Here is a 22,005-nt window from a genome sequence, read left to right on the forward strand (position 1 = left end):
CATTAACACCACAGCTTTAATTTCCCAAGTGTGCACAGCTGAGAGTCCCAATGTTCTCGTCTTGTAGTAATCACCTCCTGTGTGCACAGAACAGGCTGAGTATGTTGGTGGTCAGAATGGGAAGAAGCCACATCCAAGAATACAGTCCTTGGAGAAGTCTCTCTCTTCCCTTTTGATATCAGGAGTCACAACCAGAAAACCAACCCAGGTAATGCTGGCTGAGGGTAACTCTGGATAAGAGGCTGCCTCATTTTAACAAGGTCCCCCAAAATTTATAACCAATCCAGGGCACCATTAGGGTGGCTCAAAGTTTAGCCAAGATTGTTTAAACAGATCTATATTAAACTTACAACCCAGTTGGCCTCTCACAGAGACCTTCATTACACCTCCTTAAAACTGAATGCCAAATTATCGTTCAAAAAGCACTTTTGAGGGGTGCCTGGGTGGCTCAGTTGGTTAAGCAGCTGCCTTCAGCTCAGGTCATGATTCCAGGGTCCTGGAATCGAGCCCTGCACGGGGTTCCCTGCTCAGCAAAGAGCCTGATTCTCTCTCTCCCTCTGCCTGCTGCTCTGCTTATTGTGCTCTCTCCCTATCTCTCTGTCAAATAAATAAATAAAATCTTTTAAAATATAAAAAAAGAAAATTAAAAAAAAAAATAGGGGCACCTGGGTGGCTCAGTGGGTTAAGCCTCTGTCTTTGGCTTTGGGTCATGATCCCAGGGTCCTGGGATCAAGCCCCGCATCAGGCTCTCTGCTCAGCGGGGAGCCTGCTTCCCTCTCTCTCTGTCTGCCTCTCTGCCTACTTGTGATCTCTGTCTGTGAAATAAATAAATAAAATCTTTTTAAAAATTAAAAAAAATAAAAAGCACTTTTGAGGGCACCTGGCTGGCTCAGTCAGTGGAGTGTGCAAGTCTTGATCTCAGGGACATAAACTTAAGTCCCATGTTGGGTGTAGAGATTATATAAAGATAAAATCTAAAAAAAAATTAAAAATTAAAGGTACTTTCGCAAAGACCTCATTTAATCCTCACAAGATCTCTGACATGAGTCTTATTATTTCTATTTTATAGATGGGGAAACTAAAGATCAGAGAGGTCGTAATTGCCCAAGACCATGGAGCTAGAAGGTGGTGAAGAAAATGACACTCAAGAAGGGCACATGACCCTGAAACTCAGAAAAATGTAACAAATAGCACATCTGAGAGAAACTTAAGTTGTTTGGTGAATGGTAACTTGTTAAGTGGGAACACAAACCCCAAAGGATATTTTGAGCAAGAATGGCTGCAGGTCCTACTGGTTAGGAAACAAAGGATCAATCACTCTGTAATTTGATGGATACTACACTGTTTTGCTGATAGGGTTGCTTGCTTAATAGAAACAGGATACGAATTTATTTATAAAAATAATGTCTGACGATGGTAAGGGGAGTGAAGCAAGTGGAGGGTATTCAGTAAGATACAAATCAACCCAGTCATAGCAATAACTAGCATGGCTTCCTGTGAACTAGTTTTGTAACTCAGAACTAGGACCTATCATATTCTAGCATCAATTCAGAAAACAATAAATTTAGAAGCTTGTCATACCATCAAGTGGCCAATGGGGCCACTCTGCAGTAAGACTAAGTTTTATTTGAGCTGTGAAAATTACTGCAGGCAATCTGATCATTAATGGCAATAATCTGGCAAATTGAAGTCACTATATCCAGACAAGGAACGGTGTACTCGGCTTGTGCAGTTTAGGTGATTGAAGAGCCAGTGTAAAGGCTTCCGCTGTGATGGGGATTAACCACACAGTAATTAATGACAGTCTGAAGTGGAACGATAATCATGTAGCGGAGAAAGTAATAAAAATGTCCCAACAAAGGTACTAAAATAAGGGCGATAAATGTTTTATAGTAACAATCTGGAATTGTAAAATGGTCTGTGCAGACCTAGATGCTGTCCCATGTTGCAGAGCACTAATAACAGACCTCCGTGTGCATGAAAAGGGGAAGCAATTTATTCAGTGACAATTACATTCCTCCCAAATCACAGAGCTAAGTGATTACTTCTATTGAAAGTCTGATTGCAATTCTGTTGAATGATCAGGGAGAACACTGGTGGTTTTATATAACTAATAGGTGGGAAAACAAAAGTGGAGAAAATGTGTCTTGGTAGTCTGGGATATGGCAATATTCCTCAAGACCTGGCCTCAACAGAGAATCAGGGAAAACTCACTCAGTAACAGATGCGTACACGGTGTGGTGACTCTGACACGAAAATAAAACAGGACAGTACACTCTGCTGTCTTATGTGTGAGAGGACAGACTGATTCCTAGGTTAGCTATGTATTTATCAAAGCCCATTATAAAATACGCTGGAATGGATCTATTACCGATCAACAAATCCTGGACATGAACAGAACTGGCTACAAGGAACAGAATACTCAACTACGATGCTGAAATTGTCAAGACCGTGATGTCAGGACACTCGGGCAGGTGTCTCTGCGGGTCTCTTGGCAGTCCCTCAGGTTACAAGGTAGCTGCTGAAGCTTTCAGCATCTCATTTTCCCACTACCACACTGGAAAGCAGGAAACATGAGTGGAGATAAGAAGAGGCTCTCGGGCGCCTGGGTGGCTCCGTGGGTTAAGCCGCTGCCTTCGGCTCAGGTCATGATCTCAGGGTCCTGGGATCGAGTCCCGCATCGGGCTCTCTGCTCAGCAGGGAGCCTGCTTCCCAATCTCTCTCTCTGCCTGCCTCTCTGTCTACTTGTGATCTCTGTCTGTCAAATAAACAAATAAAATCTTTAAAAAAAAAAAGAAGAAGGGACGCCTGGATGGCTCAGTGGGTTAAGCCGCTGCCTTCGGCTCAGGTCATGATCTCAGGGTCCTGGGATCGAGCCCCGCATCAGGCTCTCTGCTCAGCAGGGAGCCTGCTTCCTCCTCTCTCTCTGCCTGCCTCTCTGCCTGCTTGTGATCTCTCTGTCAAATAAATAAATAAAATCTTAAAAAAAAAAAAAGAAGAAGAAGAAGAAGAAGAGGCTCTCTTCACAAAATGATCTTTCTGGTCAAACAAGAAAATCCTTCCCAGTACCTTCCTTCAGGAGACTTTCTTTTATATCTCACTGGCCAGAACCAATGAGATGAGCCCACAGTAGGCCAGTCACTGGGATTACCAAGAAATTATTATAGAAGGCTTCAACTAATATGGATACCTACTCTACGTATGTAGAGTATGTTTCTCAATAGCTGAATAAAATTATGGTTCTTGAGCAAGAAGCAGCGGAGGCAGGGAGACTGTTGAGTCATACCTGCTTCTTTGGCCAACAGACTAGATAGTCTATTACTGGTAAAACCAAGAAACAGGATCCATTCTACTTAATGGGAATGTCACAGAAAACATGCTCCCCTACCCCACCCCCAAGAATAGCAAGGTATGAACTAGAGGCACTGAAGTAAAGCCCATGGACTAAGTAAATGCAGTGATTTCACTCCTTCATTCCAGAAATGTTTACTCAGTGCCTACTCGGTGCCACATGCTGTTCTAGGTACTAACGGCAGAGTGGCAAATAAAACAAAGTCCCTGCCCTCAAAGAGCTTATAGTCTAGTGATTTCTGGTATAAAAACTGTGCATTACAGAAAATAACAACAGTCACACTTCCACAGTAATTCAGAGGACTGTACCTTCCACACACTGGCTAAATTGCAAAAAGAATGAGTTTGGGGGGCACCTGGGTGGCTCAGTGGGTTAAGCCTCTGCCTTCGGTTCAGGTCATGATCTCAGGGTCCTGGGATCAAGCCCCACATCAGGCTCTCTGCTCAGCAGGGAGCCTGCTTCCCTCTCTCTCTCTGCCTGCCTCTATGCCTACTTGTGATCTCTCTCTCTGTCAAATAAATAAATAAAAATAAAGATTTTTAAATAAAAATTTTAAAAAATTAAAAAAAGAGTTGACAGAATTATAGAAAGTTCACCACATATTCCGCTGTTACTTTTTTAAATATTAAAATACTGATAATGTACATCAGACACAGTATTTTTATGGGTATTCAAAGTATTTTATTTATTTTTATTCATTTGACAGAGAGAGAGATTACAAGTAGACAGAGAGGCAGGCAGAGAGAGAGGGGGAAGCAGGCTCCCCGCTGAGCAGAGAGCCTATTGCAGGGCTCAATCCCAGGACTCTGAGACCATGACCTGAGCCGAAGGCAGAGGCTTAACCCACTGAGCCACTCAGGCACCCCCAAAGTATTTTAATATAATCTTTACTCCTTCCTTGACTGGGAAGGGAGAAAGGGTAGATATTATCACACAGGCCCCAGAAAGATGAAAACCTAGGTCTCCTTATACCTCTCAAATCACCCAGCTTTCGCTACAAACTAAACTTTCCTAGAAATAAGTCTCTAAGATTAGCATACTCAGAGATAGAACCCAAAATTCTTAGAAAATCTGAGAAGACAACCCATCTCCTCATTTAAATTCACTGTGGCTGAATGATGGCCCATGAGAGAAAGGAGTGATAAAGTGATAATTGGGGGGTAGGAATACACACCCACACATCTTGGATTTAACCAGCATTTCTATTGTGTTTGAAAATAATTCATTAGAATTTTACTAGAAAAATAACCACCAGGGAGCTTTTGACTCTACTGTATGGCTGGGTTTCTTTGAGGGTGTCAGAGAAAAAGAGGACTTGAAGAATGCCAGCCTTCCAGTTATATTCTGTTTGCCCTCATTCTCATAAAATGTAAAGAAAAGGTGGCAGACCTACACATATTCAGAAGCAATGAACCCCAGAAACCAGAAGAAGGTCATCAATCGTCCAATTTGGGGACCATATTTAATCAATAAAGATCCTTCCACCACAACAGAGTCCAACACCAAACCCTCCATACACCCGCTTCCAATGTAGGTAAACAAAATCTCTGATGTGAATTAGTTTCCCACTTAGTAATAGATTGTTTTAGAGGTAAGAAGATTGCTTCTGTTCTGATCCGAAACAGAGCAGGGGAGAAGCTAGAAAAGATCAAAGCAGAAACTGTCATTGCAAAAAAGCAGGGGAAGGTTCAGGAGTTTTAAAAGAAGTATATGCCTGCATGGAAAAATATCTTGACTTACTTTTTGGTGAGCCGAGGATCCAGAGGTGGGTGCTGTGCTCCATACACGGGCTGGATGCTGAAAGCAAGAAAAAAGAAAGCAGCAAGTTGTCAGGAAGCTAAACATGTTGGGTAAATACCATCTGCGTCACAAATTTGGAAGGGACTTTGAGAAACAGGTTACCTCCAAGAACAACTAGATCCATGCCAAAGGATAGCAACCTTTACAAAAAAAAAGAGTCTCAGGGTGCACCTGGCTGGCTCATCAGTAAAGCATGCGACTCTTGATCTCAGGGTCGTGATTCAACCCCCACATTGGATGCACAGATTTCTTGCCTAAATAAACTAAAAAAAAAAAAAAAAAAAATCAATCATCAACTCTCTGGAGAACGTTCATTTTCCGCTGGTGCCTCAGCACCATACACACGTGACCACTGGAAGTTCTATCTGTAAAGAAGGCAGCATGGAAAGGTAACAGGCTTTGGAGCTAGGGAGAGCATAGTTTGAATGCCAGCTCCAGCACCCACCACCTCTGTAAACTGGCACTAAATTACATGACCACTTTGACCCTGTTTTCTCATCTGTGACATGGGAGCATCACCTACCCCAAAGGCTCACTCAGACTAAAAGACAGTGAAGCAACACTAGATACCAAGGGAAGGGTGACCCAAGTGACTCTCACTCATGGCTGGTGGGGGTATTAGGTGATATAACTCACTTCCAAAAACAGTTTGGCCATATCCAGGAAGAATGAAATATGCATGCCCTGAAGCCAGTATTTTCATTCTCAAATCTATACCTTTTTTTTGGTGGGCAGCAAAACAACGTTTATTGAACGATGGTAAAGTGATAGTGCAAGGCTCCCGAAGAGGGAGGGAGGCTGAGAGGGCTGCCCTCAAATCTGTATCTTAAGAGAAATACATACATGTGTGTGTCAGGAGGCATATGTAAAACTATTTATAGCATCAGAGTTCCTTTTGTCATAAAGCGAGAAATAACCCAAGTGTCCAAGAGAAAATAAACCATTATATGTTCGTATCATCAAATATTATACAGCAGCGTAAACATATGAAGTTGGGCTGCAAGTCGTAATGTGCATGAATCTCCCAAATGTCATGTTGAGCAAAACACGCAAATAGTACAAGAGAAAATACTGTATGATTCTACTTATATACACTTCAAAAACCGGCAAAAGGATTTCTGTCATCTAGGGATGCACCCATAGTAGTAACATCATAAAGCAATAAACAATTAACATAAAAGGATGTGATTATTTTGGAGGGAAGGAGAGACATGTGATTGAGAACAGACACAAGTGTGCTTCTGGGGTGCCCCCTCTGTGATTATTCACCAAGTTACATACTGCATGGTTGTTCCATGTGATAGGTCACAGTAATAATAATAAAAAAAAAGAGTGACTAGAGGATACAATATCCATATCCAGCCAAACTGTTGCTCAAATACAAAGGTGACAGAAAAATATGTTGCAACATGTAAGAACTCAGGAAGAAGGGTTTCCTTGACTCCTTCCTGAAGAAACTGCTAGAAGGAAAACTTCAATAACAATGAGCTAAGTGGAGAAACTACAATAAAAGGACTGGTGCAGAGCATTGAGCAGATTTTGTCTGACGACTAACTCTTAAATTTGAGGCTTTATGGTTAGAGAAGAGAATGTAAAAACAATGTAATTGGCAAAGGTGAAAATGAGACATAGGACAGAATGAATAAGTATGTTGATTTCCTCAGCTTTCACTGACAAAGCTCAAAAGCTACTTAAAGCTGATAGCTCAAGGGAGGTGATTGGAGGGAAGGGCAACTGGGTGATGGGCATGAGGGAGGGCATGTGAGGTAATGAGCACTGGATGTCATATACAAATGACGAATCACCGAATTCTACCTCTGAAGCTAATAATACACCATATGTTAATTAAATTGAATTTAAATAAAAAATTTTTTTTAAAAGCTGAATGCTCAAGTAATAGAGGCACTAGTGTGTTTTAGGATATAAGACAAAACTAAGAGAAATAATATAATCAACTAAAAGCAGGGGGAGGAAAGGGCAGGAAATATATTAATTTCATCACTGATCATGGTAAGCAGTCAACAGATGTCTCAAGAAATATGGTATAAAATTATACTTACCGATGCAATCACTAGAATAAAAACACAAATTTCCCCAATTATCAGTAGAGACACATGCACACCCACCTCCCAAAGCAAGTACAGTCCCCACGGTAAAAAATTTTCATTCATTCATTCATTCATTTTTTTTTTAAGATTTTATTTATTTATTTGACAGAGAGATAGAGAGAGAGAACATAAGTAGGCAGAACAGCAGGCAGAGGGAGAGGGAGAAGTAGGCTCTGCACTGAGTAGAGAGCCCAACGTGGGGCTCGATCCCAGGACACTGGGATCATGACTTAAGCCAAAGGCAGACGCTTAACCAACTGAACCATCCAGGTGCCCCAAGATTTTTCTTTTAAAGAAAATATTAAAAACAGAACTACAATCAAATGTATCAGTCATCCCAATAAATCAAAAAGGGCCGAACTTGCCTTTTAAAAGAAAAAGGATTGTTACTAAGAGGGGACTGGTTAATTATGGTGTATCTGTTAAAGGATGAGGCCTGTTCTATACCCACTGACATGAAACAAACTCTAAAACACTAATAAAAGATGCAGAGCTGTATGCATAGCATGTCACCATTTTTGTGGAAAACCATTACAATAAAACATATCCACATACTTACATACGCTTAGAGTATCTCTGAGCAAATACACAAGACACCAGTGGCAAGGTTTTGGAAGAGGAACTGCAGGACTACAGGACGTGGCAGCAGAGAGATGAGTTTTTACTAAGCACTTTTTTGTGCCTTTACGAATTAGTATCATGTACAGGTAACCACCTTTTTAAGATACAAATAAAGCAATCTTAAGGAGACACCTGGGTGGTTCAGTGGGTTAAGCCTCTGTCTTTGGCTCAGGTCATGATCTCAGGGTCCTCCCTGCCTCTCTGCCTAGTTGTGATCTCTGTCAAATAAATAAAATTTTTAAATTAAAAAAAAAAATTTTTTTAAAGTGATCTTAAGAGGACTGGGAGGTTTATATGAGACAATGGGTAAAAAGCCCTTTAGCCAATTCCAGACAGGTGGTAACAGTAGCAGGTAATGAGATAGATTTGCAAACATCAGAATGCTGCCTGGTACACTCTCAGTGTCTAAGAAATGTTGGCTTTCCTCCTCCCTCCCATTTGGTAATTTACTCTTTACCCAACACTTAGAAAGTAGAACAAGGTTACCAAGTACTTTGTTTGACATAACAGATGTGATCTTAAAGTTGCTGTTAAGTAAAAATGCAGCCAATTCAATCATTTTCATTTTGATTTCTACTAAAATTCCAGTGAGAATGTTCTTATGTACAATCTTTATGGATTTGACCATATGACCATATGGATATGACCTTTTTAGCAATTAAGAATCTCTAACTCCCCAAACTTTTCCAAAAGGTTATTCAGTAATTTGTAAACAAACCATTACATACACTATTACAGAGATTAAATAAATACATACATACATACATACATACAACTTTAACATGTTTAAACAGTTTACAGAGTAGTGTAGGCAGAGGAAAAGGAGAAAGAAAATAAGAGAGACCAAAGAATAATGCGAGAGTCTGACTTACAGAAAGAAAGCTGAAACAAAACAAAAGTGAAAACACAAAGAAACCCAAAAGGCATACATGGGTGGAACAGAAAACCCAGAAATAAAGTCACAACAATTCCATGGTCACTTAATCTTTGACAAAGCAGGAAAGAACACCCAATGGGAAAAGGACAGTCTCCTCAACAGATAGTGCTGGGAAAACTGGATGGCAACGTGCAAAAGAAAGAAACTAGACTACTTTCTTATACCATACACAGAAATAAATTCCAGATGGATTAAAGACCTAAATGTGAGACCTGAAACCATAAAAATCCTAGAAGAGAACACAGAACTCTGACATCAGCTATAGCAACTTCTCCCTAGATATGTCCCCTGAGACAAGGGAAACAAAAGCAAAAATACACTATTGGGACTTCATCACAATAAAAAGCTTCTGCACAGGGAAGGAAACAATCAAGAAAACTAAAGGCAACGTATGGATGAAAGAAGATATTTGCAAATGACATATCTGATAAAGGGCTGGTATCTAAGATATATAAAAAACTTCTGGGGCACCTGGGTGGCTCAGTGGGTTAAGCCTCTGCCTTCAGCTCAGATCATGATCCCAGGGTGCTGGGATTGAGCCCTGCATCGGGCTCTCTGCTCAGCAGGGAGCCTGCTTCCTCCTCTCTCTCTGCCTGCCTCTCTGCCTACTTGTGATCTCTCTCTCTGTCCAATAAATAAATAAAATCTTAAAAAAAAATAACTTCTAAAACTTAACCCCCCAAAACCAAATAATCTAACTTAAAAATGGTCAGAAGACAGGCACGGACATTTCTCCAAAGAAGACACACAGATGGCCAACAGACACATGAAAAGATGCCCAACATCACTTATCATCAGGGGAATGCAAATAAAAACTACAACGAGATATCTCCTCTTACCAGTCAGAATGACTAAAATCAACAACACAAGGAGCACCTGGGTGGCTCAGTCAGTTGAGTGTCTGACTCTTGGTTTCAGCTCGGGTTGTGATCTCAGGGTCCTGGGACTGAGCCCCGCATCAGGCTCCATGCTCAGTGTGAAGTCCATTTGAGATTCTCTCTCCCTCTCCCTCTGCTTCCCCCCTCAAATAAGTAAATAAATCTTGAAAAACATAAAAATAATAAAACAAAATAAAATCAACAACACAAGAAACAACAGATGTTGATGAGGATGTATAGAAAAAGGAACACCGATGCACTGTTGTTGGGGGCGCAAACTGGCACAACCACTGGAAAACAGTCTGGAGTTTCCTCAAAAAGTTAAGAGGGGCACCTGGCTAGCTCAGTAGGAAGAGCATGAGACTCTTGATTTTGGGGTTGTGAGTTCAAGCTCCACATTGGGCATAGAGATTACTAAAAACAATAAATAAAAACTTTTGTAAAAAAAGTTAAAAATAGAACTACCCGATGATTCAGCAATGGTACCACTGGGTATTTACCTAAAGAATACAAAAACACTGATTCGAAAGGATGCATGCACCTCTATGTTTACAGCAGCATTATTTATAATAGCCAAGACATGGAAGCAACCCAAGTACCATCAGCTGATGAATGGATAAAGATGATGTGGTACATATATACCATGGATTATTACTTAGCCATAAAAAAGAATGAAATCTTGCCATTGGCAACAACATGGATGGAGCCAGACAGAATAATGCTGAGCAAATTAAGTCAGTCTGAGAGAGGAAAACACCATATGACTTCACTCATATGTGGAATTTAAGAAACAAATGAAAAAAGAGGGGTAAAAAGAAAGAGACAAACCAAAAAAACAGATTCTTAATTATAGAGAACTGATGGTTACGGGGGTGGGGGGGATGAGTTAAAGAGATGATGGGGATTAAGGTATGCATTGATGTGACACGCACCAGGTGATGTGTGGAAGTGTTGAATGACTATATTGTACACCTGAAACTAATATAACACTGTGTTAACTAACTGCAATGAAAGTAAAAACTTTTTTACAAGGGTCACTGATTTGTATTTTAATGTTTGCAAATACTCTTAAGATGACAACACTTGAGCTCTCCAAGTCTACAAGCCTCTTTGTAGCAAAATATAAAGATCAGAGGATAAACTCTGCAGGAAGATTTCAACAGACTGGTTAGGTGAAGAGGCAGGAAAAAAAGAGAGGGTCCTTAGATTCTCTCTTTTAAAAGGGTATTACCACCTGCAAGTAATCCATGAAGAAAAAAGGCAATCCTAATTGTGCAGGCTTACAGGCCAAAGGCCATTAATTACTATCCAGGAAGGGGATCTTAAAATCACAGTAGACTGTTTCTTAGATATGTCAGCCCCAACGTGCTGCACAGCCAGAAATGCCAAGATAAATGATGGACTTCCTCAGCAAAGGTATCAGAGCCCAAGCTGAATTTGTTAACCTACTCTCAAACTAAACCATGATGTATCTATACCTGGAACATTTTAATTAATCAGTTTATTGAATCTCAAAAAGGAGAGGAAAGACATAAGAAGAGAAACCAAGATGATCACAAAGATGAAATGAAGACAGACTGAAAGCCTGGTGATGAAGGTGGTCAACTTCCTGGAATTTATAATTCACCTGTCAGTCTGAACCGTTGCTACTCCTCCCAAACCACACTCAAGAGCAGGCTGGTCTCCACTCTGCCTTCCAAAAGTATCTTAGCTACTAAATCAGGCTCTTCCCCCATTTCAGTATCATATCCAATCTGAAACAGCCCCTTCCAGATCTACACCCCCCAACCATGAGATCTTCCCTGACACTAGCCCCTAGCACTCATTCACCCATGCCTTCTCTGATTCCCTAAAATACATAAATCAGGGCTTATACAGCCTTTTTTTAAAAGATTTATTTATTTATTTGACAGAGATCACAAGTAGGCTGAGAGGCAGGCAGAGAGAGGAGGAAGCAGGCTCCCCGCTGCGCGGAGAGCCCAATGCGGGGCTCAATCCCAGGACCCTGGGACCATGACCGAAGCTAAAAGCAAAGGCTTTAACCCACTGAGCCACCCAGGCGCCCCGGGCTTATACTGCTTTTAATAAGTAAATAATTTTTTAAAAATAAACTCAATTTAGATCATAATATAAGACACACCCAGGTTGGTGTTCAACTCATACATACATAAGAAATAAGACATTATGAGTTCAAATGCTACACACCCCTCCCACCTGCCCTCGGAAACCACTTTATTGAATCTGCCATTTCTCACCCTCATCTTTGTTTTTACATTATTTTCCATGTTTGTATCCCTAAACAATATAGAGTATTGTTTTCCAGGTTTTTAAAACTTTATACAGGGGCGCCTGGGTGGCTCAGTCGGTTAAGCGTGTGCGTTCAGCTCAGCCCATGATCCCAGGGTCCTGGATTGAGCCCCAAGTTGGGTTCCTTGCTCATCAGGGAGTCTGCTTCTCCCTCTCCCTGCCCGCCACCCCTACCCAAGCTTAGGCTCTCGCTATCTATCTCTATCTAACAAATAAAATATTTTTTAAAAAACTTTATAGAAATGGTACCACACTATACACATGACTTTTTTTGACTAGTAATCATAACTGTGATTTCTTTTTTAAAGTAGACCCCACACTCAGCATGGAGCCCAATGCTGAGCTTGAACTCACGACCCTGAGATCAAGACCTGAGCTGAGATCAAGAATCACTTAACTGACTGAGCCACCCAGGTATCCTTAAATACTCCTTTAAATATTACTTAATTTCATGACTGGCTAACTGGTCTCTCCAACACAAAATTTAAAAAACATTTGCTCCTGGGTGGTTCAGTCAGCTAAGCATCCGACTCTTTTTTTGTTGTCGTTTTAAGACTTTATTTAGTTGAGAGACAGTGCTTGCTTTGGCAGCACATACACTAAAATTTATTTATTTGAGAAAGTGCACAAGTAGGCAGAGAGGGGAGAGGGAGAAGCAGACTCCCTGCTGAGCAGGGAGCCCAACCCAGGGGTGAGGGTGGGGGGCTCGACCCCAGGACCCTGGGATCAATACCTGAGCCAAAGGCAGATGCTCAAAAGACTGAGCCACCCACGCACCCCTAAGCATCTGACTCTTGATTTGGGCTCACGTCATGATCTCAAGGTTGTGAGATCAAGCCCTGCCTTGGGCTCTGTCCTTGGCATAGAGCCTGCTTAAGATTCTCTCTCTCCCTCTCCCCTCTGCCTTTCCCTGCCCCCTCTAAACAAAACAAAGCATTTGCTCCACACAAGTGTAGAAAGCACTTTATTAACAAATTTAACAGATTTTAACAGATTTAACAAATGTTAACATGTGTCACATTTCTTTAAGAAAATAAAGCATTGGGGAGACCACTGAAGTCCTAATTGCAGTTTCTCCCCAGGAGATAACCACAATCCTGAAGCGTGTATGAACTCCTTCCCATCTGTTTTTATACTTTTATACACATTCACATACACATAAACACCATACAATACTGCTTCATTTTAAAACTGTACACAAGAGATTGTGCACTACTTATCTTCCCGTATTTTGCTTTTCTCACTCAACAGTGCTTTCACCCAGTGGCACTTTTCAGTTTTTTTCTGATTACAAAGTAACATATGTGTAGTGGAGAAACCACAGAGTCAACGATACCCAGCATCCTCACCAGGGGAAGCCACGGTGCCAAGCAGGTTTTCAGCTTCTAGAGAGCAGCGGTGACACCATGTCTTTTTCTGCAGTCCCCTCACCACCTGGCAGAGTGCAACACACCCCAGCAGGCACTTACTAACAACAGTTAGTGAGTGAAGACGGGAGCTCTACAAACCCCAGGCCTCTGCTCTGGCGGGCTAGTGGCTCGCGAGACCTCAACACTAGAATCAAAGCCCGCATCTTGGAGAAAGCACACAGCACATGCGGAGAAACGAATGCCACAGAAGATGCCACAGCGGAGACAAAACAGCAAAAGTCCTGGTCAGCCTCCGACATTCTCCTTAATAAAACCAGCACCACAGGGTGTATTGGCATAGCAGGTTTGCACAGTTGCAACAGTGCAAAAACCCTCGGTTGGAAAAATCAACAGGTGTTTGTTTAGTGCTGACAAAGGAGAGAAAGCAAACACGGGAACAGACCTATCCGATTTAAAGCCAAACATGCTGGCAACTGATTTAGGTTCACACACTCACTTGATGGAAGTCTTCCAGAGCTGGGGTTCTACCCTCTTTCGGTGATAATTTAGTACCTCTAGTCACTTACTTGATCAGTAAAACATTTCCAAGCTAAGAATAGGTTGTAATATAACGTGCTTGCCCAGACAGGCTGGGAGAATAACACTGAGTGCACGTTATGGAAAATAACCAAATGACAGAGGTTTTAGTTGAAAATCTACAGGCTCCTAATTTTAAGTGATAAGACACTTTTCTCAACTTCATTTAATGCTAAAGAGAGCTCCTTAACTTTAACAATAAACACTTCTGGGGCACCCTGCTTGCTCAGAGGAGTGTGTGACTTGATCTTGGGGTCATGAGTCAAGCCCCACGTAGGGTATAGAGATTAAATAAATAACATTTTAAAAAATAATAAACATTTTTGCCTAAAAAGAAGGAGAAGCCTAAGCAGGGGCACCTGGCTGGTCAGTCGGTTAAGCGTCTGCCTTCAGGTCAGGTCATGATCTCAGTGTCCTGGGATGCCCCGTGCTGGGCTCTGTGCTTGGTGGGGAGTCTGCTTGTCCCTCTCCCTTTGCCCCTCCTTCCTGCTTATGCACACAGACTCGCATGTGCGTGCACTCTCTCTCACTCAAATAAATAAAATCTTAAAAAAATGAAAGAAAGAAAGAAAGAAAGAAAGAAAGAAAGAAAGAAAGAAAGAGAAAACGCAGAAACCCTTCCCAGAAGGACTGGAAATCAAAATGTGGGAAATGAGTCAGGCTTTGGCTCACATGTCTCTCCCATTTCGGGTCTTATCTACATCTTTTTGCTGGAAACACCCACACCCCCGGACTAGAGGAGGTGCTTCAACAGGTGTCCTAATCTTAGCAGAGACTGAGGGAAGGCAGAAGAAGTAGTAGAAAGAGCACTGGACCCAGAATCAAGAAATCTGCAGTTCTGCAGTGTGATTTGGGGCCAGTCACTTTCCCTCTCTGGCTTCAATTTCCTTACGTGCAGTGACCTTAGAGTCAAATTCTAACATTCCATAATTTCATGACACTGAGATGTTCACGGGGCCCCTAACTCCCTACTTCCCAAAGCACAAGATAGAAAAGCCCACCTTCAGGGCCCCCATACCATCTACTCCTACCTACCACTCATGCCTGCTGTGAGTGACAAAGCGAAGAGAAATATCCACTGATGTGAGTTGAAACTAGTAACTCTATATTTTTTGTAGATTTTATTTATTTATTTGAGAGAGTAAGCGAGAGAGAAAGAGGAGGGAGGTGGGGAAGGTAAGGCAGAGGCAGAAGCCCGTTTCCTGCTGAGCAGAGAGCCCCACGTGGGGCTCAATCACAGAGACTCTGGGATCATGACCTGAGCCAAAGGCAGCCGCTTAACTGACTGAGCCACCTAGGCGTCCCAGGGCAGCCAGAATATTTTTATAAAGGGGAATGTGATCATGTCACAGCCCCCACCAACCTTCTAATGGTAACCTACTGCTTTTGGGATAAATATCAAAGTCCTTAACTTGGCCTCTCTTTCCAACACGAAAGGCCCAGAAGACTTAGAGAGTTTGGAGTTCATTCTAATTACAAATGAAAGAGAGGTCTGCAGAGGGCCAAGAAGAGAAGCAGGAGGCTTCAGCAGTAGTCCAGGCAAGAGAGGACTCAGTCTGATCCATGCAGTCGAGGTACAAGTGGGGAGAATGACTCAGATTCAGGGCCTATTATGAGCAGCCAACAGGATTTGCTTTCGAACTAGGTGTGGCAGGAAGGGAAAGAAAAGAGCCAAACGTTAGGATTTTTGGTCCGAGGGAACTGGTGATCCGTGGGACCATGAAGTGAGACCGAATGAACGGCTTTGCAGGAGAGGGCAGATGTGGAAATCAAAAGTTCTGTGTGGATATGTTAAGCGTGAGATGCCTATCAGACAGTCAAGCAGAGATGCATGCATTATTCAAGATCCGTATGGCAAGAGCTTCCAACACAGGAACTCAGCTTTCTTTCCATTTAACTCAGGGCTCGAATCCCAGTCTTTCTCAAAGTGCTGCCCCCAGGTTAGCCGCAGCACTATCATCTGGGAACTCCTTAAAAACTCAACGCCTCAGGTCCCACCCCAGACCTACTGAGTCAGAAATTCTGGATATGGAGCTGGCAATCTGCGTTTCAACAAGCCCTCCAGGTAACTCACTGAAGTTTGAGGACCAGTGCTCGCAGTCATACTCCTTGTCCATAATGATCATCTGATAGCCACAGCTGCCCTACATGAGGCTTCTCTGTGTCTCTGTTAACCCTCTGCCTCATGAAAAATGAGGTGGTACTTTGTTTTTCTGTTGTTTTTTTTTTTAACCCAAGACTCACTGGAAACCCCAGACACACCACTGATCAAAGTGTTTGAATTCCAGTTTCAGAAACTAAAGCAAGGGGGAGAAACGAAACGGGAACTACAACAATCACAACTAACGCTTTCATGAGAGCTACTATTATTGAGCGCCTTGTACGCACTTTCTATGCATTATCTCATTAACCCTCCTAACAGCCTTATGGGGTAGGTACTCTGCTCCCATTTCACAGATAAGGAGATGGAACAAGGCACAGAGAGGTTACAAAACTTGCCCTGGGTCACACAGCTTGAAAGTAGCAGAACTGGGATTTGAACCCAGGCAGTCAGGTTCCAGAGTCTGCTTTTTTTTTTTTTTTTTTGGATATATAACCGACAAATAACATTGTGTAACTCTAAAGTTTACCATCTTAGCATTAGCTAACGCCTCTGTCAAGTCACATAATTATCATTCCTTTTTTGTGGTGAGAACAATTAAGACCCAGTCTCTTAGCAACTTTGATGTTTATAATACAGTGCTGTTAAGTATAATCACTATGTCGTGCATGAGATCCCCAGAACTTTTTTATCTATTTGTGAGTTTTCAGAGCCAGCATGCTTAGCCACATGGTATATACTGTCCCCTATCTTTCTAGGCATCTACACAAGAACCACTTACTGTAATAAATAAGTGCATAAGGTTCCCATGAATAACTGAGAGAACTTTAAAAGATGTTCAATTCCATCAGGTTACCATATAACCCAGCAATTCCACTCCTACATTAACTCAAAAGAATAGAAAACACACATCCAACAAAAATCTGCACGAGTCTCATAACATTGTTCACAATAGCCAAAAAGTGGAAACAACCCAAATGTCATCAACTGATGAGTGGATAAACAAAGTGAGGTATAGTTGCACAATGGAATATTATTTAGACATAAAAAGGAATAAAATATTGATGCATGCTACAACACAGGTGAGCCTTGAAAACATTATGCTTCATAAAAGAAGCCAATCACGAAAGGCCTCTTTTCACATTATTCCATGTATATCAAATGTCCAGAATAGGTAAATCTATACATACAGAAAGATTAGTTGCCAGGAGCTGAGGTGAGGATATGGACACAAGGTTTCTTTCTGGGGTGATGAAAATGAACTGAAATTGGTGGTGATGGTTGCCTGGAACGATCTATACTTTAAATGAAAATACGAAATACCCTTGAATTGTACACTTTGAAATGGTGCATTTTTATAGTCATGTGAATTATATCTCAATAAAGCTGTTATTTTTAAAAAGGATGCTTAATTCATTTTAAGTTTAGGCTAACTTACTAAATAGAATGCCTACTTGTTGTCATTAAGGTTGCTATATCACAACCAAAGAAAGTAACTGCCATCACTTTGAATTTTTACCTTTCAATCTGTAGAGAAAACTAGTTTCACTTCTAGGTTGCCATGGACCCAGAAACAGCCATGTATGTCATTTACATTCTTTCAGTTTTTCTTCACCAACACTGAAAGAATGTAAATGCCAAAGTTCCATCCTTGAGAAAATGCCCTAATCTTTTCCTTAAATCAAAGCACTTTCTATCTAAAAAAACTTTAATTTTCTCCCATACCCAGCAGCTGCTAGGGCTCCCCACTAAAAGCACAGAGCTAAACAATAGTTCTCTTCCACCAGCAAGGTACTAAAGACTGTTATGAATTGTGGCAACATTTTAGTGCCTCAAGACAAACAAGGAACATAAATAATTAGTGCCCCAGTAAGGATCTGAGAAACATTCTTTTAAATGTTTACTTGCTCTAATAACAACAGGAATTCTCATAACTAGTATTTATCAAGCAACTATATAATATGCTAAATAAACACTGTCCTGGGTTCTTTACAAGTAAGATGTTTAATTTGGTCCTCACAGTAACCCTGAGGAAGGTATTTTTAGTCTCATTTTATAGAAAAGGAAACTGAGGCCCGAGAAATTGAGTAAGTCATTTGTCATTGATCACATAGGTATGACAATCCAAGTAATAACTTAAGTCTTTCTGAACTCAAATGTTTTCTCCTCTATTCCTCAATATTCCTCTTCAAAATGAAAAAGGAAGCCAGAAACTTCAAGAAACTAAAAAGACTCCTCTTCCTATCTCACAAAAGTGAGATAGCCCTTTTTTCAGAGGGGGCTCTTCCTATAGTCCAAAACAGGAAATATAGAAAACAAAATATTGTTAATGACAACCAGCAGTCAGCAGGCACAAAAGACCATGCCATGTCCTGCATTTCAAATGCTGCTTCCTGATTTAACAGTTTTCCTTCTTATTCTGATTACAACCTTAGGATGTCAAAATTTAATGATCTCACCATGGAAAGCCCCAGAGAACCGCAGTTGTGAGACTGGAGAGAGAGCTCACTAGACCAGGAAGGAAAAGGAATAGGTTGGCAGGAAGTGGTGCCTATCTAAAAACATAGAAGTCTTCAGCATTAATATTAACACTGTCATTCCATAGCACTTTAATCTGAAGCTATTTCTGCATTCCCTTGCATTATTTTAATACTGTATTACTAAAAGCTGATTCCCATTCTCCATATGTCTAATAGAATCCTAAGTAAAATAAGACTGCTATATAGCTACCACTGACCTTAATTTCTGTCTTGCTACTAAAAACAAAGCAAAACAAAACCACACACATACACACACACACACACACACACACACACTCGAAGGATTATTCCTGAGGGAAAAGACCTGAATCAATTAGGAAAGGTAGCATGTGGGGCACAAGCAAACATGAATTTCATCACCAAGTAGCCTATGGCTAGCAGAAATCTTAAATTCACGACTAAAATACACATTCCTTATACTTCTCAGGGCTCTGGCCAAAATAAATTGAAACTATAAACCAACAGCGGACTGAAGGATGTACAAATGCTAAGCTCTCAACATACATCAAAAAGGTAAAGGGGGGCTCTGAGTAGCTTAGAAGGTCTGCTCTCCAGCTAAACAACTGAAGAATGAAAGAATTTCGTGCATTTGCACAAGAAGAGCTTGACAACGCAGGGGGGGTAGGAGGTCACTTGGAGTTGAGCAAATCCACAGAAAAATGCTAAAGATAGAACCTCGATTCTTGAGTCACTCTCTAGTAATTCCTAATGGGAAGTGGTCAACTCAAGATAAAGTAAGGTCGAGCTTGAGAATTTTCCTCACTTTTCCTGTCACCCTGGATACGATTCCAAGCTCTCACCAGAACCTTTTGGGAGTCCAAGATAAAGATTTGCACGTACTGATCTGGGGGAGCAATGGAAGGGGCCATCCTTATGCAAACAACCACCTGTGCGTGGTGGAGACCCCCAAGAAGGAGTTCTATTTAAAGTGAGAGGCAGCTTTGGGGATGACCCTCCAAACCCAGGACCGACACTGGCTACTCACCCAACTCCAGTGTCCCTTACGCCCGGACTCTGGCCACCTCCCAGCTAAGGGCAGCCGCTCCAGCGCCCTCCGCCCCCAGACCCTGGTCTGCTCCCACACCCAGTCATTCCCAAAGCTCGCTGCCCGCTCCTTTGCCCGACAGCTGACCCGCCGCCACCAGGCAGTCCCAGCTCCCCCAGTCCAGGTTCCCCAAACCAGCCTTTCGGGGTTGCTGACGCCCCAGGGCCGCGGGATTTAAGGCTTAGGATCTGGAAGGATTTGGTCCAATCTCCTCTTCCTTTCGGCGTCCTGGGCTTACCTCCCCGGCAGCTTGGCGCTCCTCTTCCAAAACTGCTTGCTGTTCTCGGCGGCCATTGCTCTGGCCGGGGAATGCCTTGTAGGCGGGCCAGGGGGTACCCGGCGAGATGCCCCCAGGACCCCGCAATCGGAGGGCCAACCCAGGCCGCTTCCCCGCCGCCGGTCACCCGCTCCCAGCTCCTGGGGGCGCCATCTTGGATGTGGGCACCCTCCCACCCAGCGCCGCTGCCATTGGTGAGTTGCGCCGGCCGTGATCAGACGGACGAATAGAAAGCCGGAATCCTGCAGGCCGCTGAAGCCTAACGGTGACGTCAGGGACTGGGCACACAGGTGGACCGGGAAGGCGGAGCTTGTGCAAGCAGGGAGGCGGGGCTGAAAGTTCCTAACCCCAGGAGTGGAAGAAGCAGGTAAAGGAAGGGACCTATGGGAAGGAAGAAAGGGTACTGTTTGGTTTGTGTGCGTGTGTGTTGGGGGCGGGGGAGATGAGGTTCCTGAGCCTAATACTTTTTGGGAAGAGACAGTATATGTATTTATGTACATCAATCTTTCACCTAAAAAGAAGGGCCCATGTGTTGGTTGCAGGCCATCTTTAAGATCTCAGTCAACCACAATCTGATTATTATCCTCCCCACACTTCCCGTTCCGTTTGGGGTCCGATTTTTTTTTTTTTTTTTTTTTTTTTTTTTAATCTATGAAGGAAGATCAATACGGATCCAGTAGACCGGGGTCGCTAACTGTTCAACACGTGAGTAACGGTTGGTTCGTAAGGGTCTCCCACACCTCGGTAACTGATCACATTAAAGAATTTGTGTGCCATGGGCAAAATTCAAATGATGTAATCCCTGTTTCACCATTAACTGCCACTCTCTGACTATGAGAACCAGATACTGACAGTGTTATTTTGCCCATCCGATTCAGACTACCAAGTTAACCTTTCTTGCGAGGACATAGTGTATCTCCAAGGCTCCAGTCATAGAGATTGAAGATACATCCTCAAACATCTTCAATGTCCCTTTTTAATCTATGACCCTTGAATTTATTTTCAATCTAATTCTGACTCAGAATGAGATTTAATATAGCATTTTGAATCCTTTGAATGTTTTGTTGGTGGTTTTTGCTCTTTTTGAGTTTCTGTGGTTGTATACCACAGTGATTGTGATGGGAAGGAACTGCTGAGGTGGGCTGTTGTCCTCCAACCTCCGCTTTCGTTTACTGCTGCAATAGGCCCTTCCACTTATTGAAGAACATCTAACGACCCCCTGTCTAAAAGAGAACATATGCCCTCCAATGGCCTTTTTCTATATAGACATTACCCCCATTTCAAACTTCTTTTGTGCCCTAATTTTACAACCATGATATTGTGTGAAAGGGGCTGTTTTCACTTTCTATTAATGTTGCAAGCTTCCAGAGACTTTCATCCTCTCAAGTAGTCACTTTTATGGGCATTTAATCCACCAAACAAAAGCCCCTCTAGCCTTTTAATCATTTTATCTGCCTTTCTTTGCCTCTTCTTTTTCTTAGAATGCAGTGACCAGCACTGTTCCCTGAGCTCCAGGAGAAGTTTCCTGAGGTTTTTGTTGAAGCTGATGTTTTGTCTTTAATCTGAACAGCCAGAACTGTTGCTGGCATTTTGGGCTTTACAAGAGCTGACATCTCAAAGAAATAGTGTACAGCAACTTCTAGATCCTTTTCTTTGGTGGCAACTGACAGGCAGTTCAGAGTTCATTATCTCTAAAGAATCATCGGAATTGTCTCCCCCTATGTGAGCTGCCTCACACTTGTCCATGCGGCAAGTCACCCGCCACTTTCCAGCCTACTCACATCGCTTTAGGAATGCTCCAGAAGATGCTCCCCATTGACTTGACATTTCAGTATGTGGAAAGCAGAGTATAATTTGTGTAGCTAGAAATGTCTCAAAGTATTCCTTTTTCCTAATCATTTGTGAAACCTTAAATAACGTGGATTCCCAGGGGATGTTGTTAGCATTGTTTAATCTGCTCTTTGTTTTCTACATCTAAGACAGGTTCTTATCCAAACAAACAAACAAAAATCATCAGTCATCTGTTGGTAAATTTTTAAATAGTCTTTATTAAGGAAGCTGAGGTTGTTGGGTCCTCTCTCACCACCACTGTC

General features: G+C 42.1%; 2 protein-coding genes across 2 annotated transcripts in view; one reads left to right on the forward strand and one right to left on the reverse strand.

Annotated features, from left to right (window-relative positions):
* TBC1D22B (TBC1 domain family member 22B) overlaps positions 1–20,092 on the reverse strand; it is a 73,468-nt gene extending 53,376 nt beyond the window's left edge. The window contains exons 1-2 of the mRNA XM_032862327.1: positions 19,874–20,092; positions 5,093–5,149 (exon numbers count right to left, since the gene is read on the reverse strand). Of these exons, the coding sequence (XP_032718218.1) occupies positions 5,093–5,149; positions 19,874–19,929 (113 nt within the window). The 5' untranslated portion in view covers positions 19,930–20,092. The remainder of the gene's footprint in view (positions 1–5,092; positions 5,150–19,873) is intronic.
* LOC116870347 (transmembrane protein 217-like) overlaps positions 19,980–22,005 on the forward strand; it is a 29,125-nt gene continuing 27,099 nt past the window's right edge. Inside the window, exon 1 of the mRNA XM_032861953.1 lies at positions 19,980–20,106. Within this exon, the coding sequence (XP_032717844.1) occupies positions 19,980–20,106 (127 nt within the window). The remainder of the gene's footprint in view (positions 20,107–22,005) is intronic.

This window comes from Lontra canadensis, unplaced genomic scaffold (genome assembly GCF_010015895.1).
Source record: "Lontra canadensis isolate GAN:19392208 unplaced genomic scaffold, GSC_riverotter_1.0 scaffold23, whole genome shotgun sequence".
NCBI classification, from domain to species: Eukaryota; Metazoa; Chordata; class Mammalia; order Carnivora; family Mustelidae; genus Lontra; species Lontra canadensis.